Consider the following 5,000-nt stretch of genomic DNA (forward strand, 5'->3'; position numbering starts at 1 on the left):
GATACCATGTTGGAAGACAACATCTTTAACAATGTCATCTCGCACAAGGCATGCTAAAAGACAAGGTTTGTTTCTCTTCATTTAATAGTTAAGAAAAACATCCTTTAGAGCATTGGTCGCATGGAGCAGGAGTTTTCTTCTCGGTTCCCGTAACTTGAAAAGGAAATTCTTCTTCTTCTTCCTTCAGCTTATCCCGCAGTTTCAGGGTTGTCATAATGAATGCCACATCTCCATCCAGCCCCAGTTCTTTCATATCATCCTTTACCTCATCCCACCATTTAGTCTTTGGACGTCCCTTTTTTCTCTTTCCCGCTATTTGTAAGTCCAATACTTTACTTCCCACGAACTCCCTCTCTCGTCTCTTTACACATCCGGAAAAGGACAGTAATAATTGCTTGTTATCTTTTGGATAGGATGCTAGTCTACCGCAAAGTATTTCCCGCTCACATCTAACGGACTCGGCTACCCACAGGTGGTCAGAAAAATCTCGACTGTACTGGGGATCGATCTTGGTCCCTTTGCATGTGAAGCGTGTGCTCTGCCAACTGAGCTATCGGGACCATGGGAAAATCATATTTTTTAATAATGTCGTGTCGGTCATAAACCGTATTAACTAAAGCAATTGTTATATTTCCTAAAGATATTTAAAAGTGTGCGAGGAATAGTACCAGAAAACGGAAAATGGAAAGAAAGTAGAAAACGATTTACAAAGTGTTCTTGAGCAACAGCAACTCGTAAAATTTACGACGAGACCTTTCGCCTGTTAGGCGATATTTTATTTTTTTTGCCGACAGAGGCAACGCTGTTACAGCCAGCTACTCATTTTACACTTGAGTAAGGTGAGGGAATTTGAGTAAAGGCCATGTTTTCAAAGACTCAACTATTCGCCGAGCGAGGCTTGAACCTATGACCTTCCGATTCAAAAGAGAGTGCAATACCATAAAATCACATTATAGCCACTTATAAGTAAGTCTTATTTATCTCTCTCATTACCAGCCATTTTCAGGAGTTTCCCCAAACCTTCACACCCAACTAACACAAAAATATATCTTTATCACTCAAAACACAATAGCAGTAAAGTTCTTGCCATACATCATTTCTTTAGCATAACATGCTCGGCAACACACTGTTCATTTTCTTTAAATGTCATGTTGTACAAGAGAGATTTGAATAAGATAAATGTTGGATGTATCGTAACGCATGTGACGATTTTCCTATCGGGAATGAGGTTAGCGGAAGAGTAGCGTCCCTTGATTGGACGGCACCGGGGGAGAAGTTATTTGTAAACAGACCAACTACAAGCCAAGCGCTCCAAATACAAAATTTATTACTCATATTTCTGTACAAAAATGCATATCATAATCAACGTTATGCATTTTTGTACAGAAATATGAATAATAAAGTTTGTATTTGGAGAGCTTGGATTGTAGTAGGTTTGTTTACAAATAACGTCTCCGCCGGTGACGTCCAATCAAGGGATGCTACTCCACCGCTAATCTCATTCCCTATAGTTGGTAAGGAGAGGATTAATCTCTGATTATTATTTTTTGGTTACAGACTCTCGTTTTAGTGACTCACGGCGTCCATTGGTTACCAATGGTGGACAGCATTCTCGTGATGGAAGACGGGGCGGTGACAGAAAATGGAACTTACGAGAAATTAATGTGTAACAACGGGCCTTTTGCCCAGTTCATCAGGGTGTATTTGTGGAGATCAGAAAACGAGGAGGGCCTTTTAAATGATGACCCTGAAGGTATATTTTATTTTTTTTTTAATTTTTTTTTTCGTGGAAAATGATTTTTTTTTTGGTTAGTTTTTTTAATGTTTTGTTTTTTTGTTTTTTTTTTGTCTGTGTGTTTTTATTTAGGTGAAGAGGAGAGGGGGGGGGGGGGTTCATTTGTTTGTTTCTTGTTTTTCGGGTTGGTTGGGAGCATGAAAATTTAGTTGTTTTAGTTTTGTTTTATTTATTATTTATTTTTTTTTACATTATCGTCACAATATACAGTTGTAATTATTTTCCAAGCCAATAAAACGCTATTTTTTGTCGAAAAGAGATGAATCTACACACTTTGTTTACAACAGTTCCAGGGTTCGAGTCAGGATAGCGGTGTGTCTTTGTCCCGGAAAAAAAAAGGTGATAGCGCCTAACTGGCGTCATGTCTCGTTCTACAGGTTACGTGTTGTTGTGGTAAGGGACACTTTGTAAAGTGATTTGAGCACATTTACTGGATATTGTGCTATATGAAAGTTCAAAAGCTCATGTTATAAGTAAAGATTTTCTTTGAATTTGTTGATCAAAAAGAGCAAATCGTTGCTCTACTGTAACGAATCGGACGATTTTCCTATAGATGGAACGAAGTTGACGTCATTTTGCTAATCGTTGCTATTGATTTTTGCCATCCATGTTTATATGTGATCCTCACTATAACCGTTCAAGGTAACACATAGTTTTTGTGTTGGTCATTTATATTTCCGATGGCAATGTTGTGAGTGTCTTAGCTAAACGTACACCGTCTAGAGTTTTTAAGAAGAGGGATAAAGAAAATGCGCACTAATAAAGAGACATTACAAACGGTAAGTTTGGCCTTTAAAAAAACTTGAGATTTTATATAGTGCAATATCCGATAAACGTGCTCAAATCTCTTTACAATGAGTCCTTGTCCAAAATAAAACCTTAACATGTTAGGCGTGATATGGCCCCTGCTACGCTTTATTACAATTTTTTTCTTTGCTGACAGAGACAAAGCTGTTAACGACCAGGTATTCATTTTTGCTCATTTTGAAAAAGAGAATCAATAATGACTAAAATTTTCCATGTCATTTCAGTTTTTGCCATGCAAGAAAAAGTACTTAGCGATCTAGAAACGTTTACGTCAGAGGGAATGAGTTCTGAAAATGAGAGTCAGTTAACAGTGAACCGTGCTGCCCAAAGGAAAAAAACGAAAACTCATAAAGCGATGTGAGTTTATGTAATAGTTTTTTAAAGACTGAAACTTTTTTTCACCATACTCACCATACTCTCTAACTAACCATGTTAAGAATGAGCTGAAGACTTCATACTATAGAATGTGAGTGGGTCCTAGTCTTTTGGCTTTCTGACTTAACCCTCTCCTTACCACCCATAGTAAAATCGTCACATTCGTTACGATACAACCGACAATTTTCTCATTCTGATGTCTCTTGTACATCATAAAATCTAAAGAAATGCTTTGATTACAGCTATAAATACTAAACACTGTCTTTTAGAGCTCATTTTGATGAACAACATTCTGTATAGAATGTACTTGTTACTTTTTTGTTTGAGTAAGAAAAGTCTATTTTTGTGTAGGGTGGGTGTGAATTTTCGTGGTGAACTCTAAAAATAGCCGACAAGGAGAGGGTTAAACCGATCAACTTTGATTATTCGGACTGAGACGCTTTGGCAGCTTATCTGATTGGTTGGGTGATTTAGTTCCACTCGTTGGTCCCCGATAGCTCATATGTGACCCTTCGCCTCGAAACGGTATTAAGTCGGGTTGGTTAAGATAGTGAAAACTGAATTTATAGCCTGAAATATCAGACTTGTGTTGAGTTTGTATGTTTTATTGAGGAGAATGGATAACATATTTTAGGGTGCTAATGCCAACAATTTTTATTTTATTTTTGACCAGTTTTAACATTAAATTCGGCTTTTAAGCACATAGTACGTTCCGACATAATACCGTTTTGAGACGATGGGTCACATATGGGAAAGCGAATAGAAAAATAAATAAATAAATAACTAAATAAACCAAAAGAAAAAATGAGCTTTTATATTGTGCTATAACAATTACACGTGCTCAAAGCGGTTTATAAGGGCCCCCTGGCCAACAGCAACACTTAACATGTAAGTCGAGACTATTAGGCGATACTACATTTTTTCGGACATAGGCACGCTGTTGACGTCCATGTACTCATCTTACACCTGAGTACGGTGAGAGAATGTGAGTAAAGTGTCTTATCCAAAGACTCATTTATGCGTCGAATGAGGTTCGACCCCATTACCTTCCGATCCAAATGCAAGTGTCATACCACTAGACCACATAGCATTACACACACTATGCTGTAAAAAAGAAATGGAATAATATTGTTGTTCCCTTATATACGAGTCACATCTACTCACTTTAATTTTTCTCTCGAAGTCAGAAGATTAGATAGATTGATATTGTAAAAGACGGATGATGCAATGAAGAGATATGAATGGAGACGTGGCATTTTCTTTGTAATGGTAAACCTACAAAATGCAAGAGAGAACAGAAGAAGAAGAAGAAGAAGAAGAAGAAGAAGAAGAAGAAGAAGAAGAAGAATCAATTGATAATTGAAATAAGAATCCCCAAACAAATACTTATTTAGAGTTTGACCGATCGATGGATCAAAGTTCTGAAGTCTACATGCCAGCTTTCAACAACATGTTTATTCAAAATGACTTCTAATGGTCTGATTCGGCCAAAAATAAATAATGATAATAATATATGTAGCAATGACTATCCCGCACAAATCTTTGGGCCTCTTTTTCGCTCACGAGGTGCCCGAATTCGCGGCAAAATATGGAACGAAGCCGTTTCGTACATGCTATTTTAAAAAAATAATTACGACGCTGTTTATAATTGAATATGACTGAAAGTTGGCAAACAGTTAGAAAAGAGGTCGTTTTAGATTATACCACGCGACTAAACTCGTGCAATTACCAGAAGACTGTTAAAATATATTTTTACTCTTTTTTGAAGTACAATATTTCTAAAACTACAAAGAGGAGAGATGTTGTCGCTCATAAAGTTATATATGCACATTTCTTCTATTTCTATTTCAAATCTCATTTGATTATGATAAGTACTTTTCCCGTATTCTCACAAAATATCAACCCAATTTGCATATCAATGAGTGAAAATATGGAGACGGCCATTTTGCTCCACCATCGCGCGACACGAAAATGACGTGAGCGAAGCAAGGCTGCCATATGGCCAGACTTTAAGCTGATCAAA

The 5,000-nt window shown here is 37.0% G+C and overlaps 1 protein-coding gene across 1 annotated transcript in view; it reads left to right on the top strand.

Annotated features, from left to right (window-relative positions):
• Positions 1–5,000, top strand: part of LOC144960761 (multidrug resistance-associated protein 1-like) — a 24,435-nt gene that overhangs the window by 14,218 nt on the left and 5,217 nt on the right. The window contains exons 3-4 of the mRNA XM_078894056.1: positions 1,558–1,753; positions 2,827–2,959. Coding sequence (XP_078750182.1) covers positions 1,558–1,753; positions 2,827–2,959 — 329 coding nt within the window. The remainder of the gene's footprint in view (positions 1–1,557; positions 1,754–2,826; positions 2,960–5,000) is intronic.

Source organism: Berghia stephanieae, chromosome 15, assembly GCF_034508935.2.
Source record: "Berghia stephanieae isolate SIO BIC M18660-M18661 chromosome 15, UCSD_Bste_1.3, whole genome shotgun sequence".
Taxonomy (NCBI): domain Eukaryota; kingdom Metazoa; phylum Mollusca; class Gastropoda; order Nudibranchia; family Aeolidiidae; genus Berghia; species Berghia stephanieae.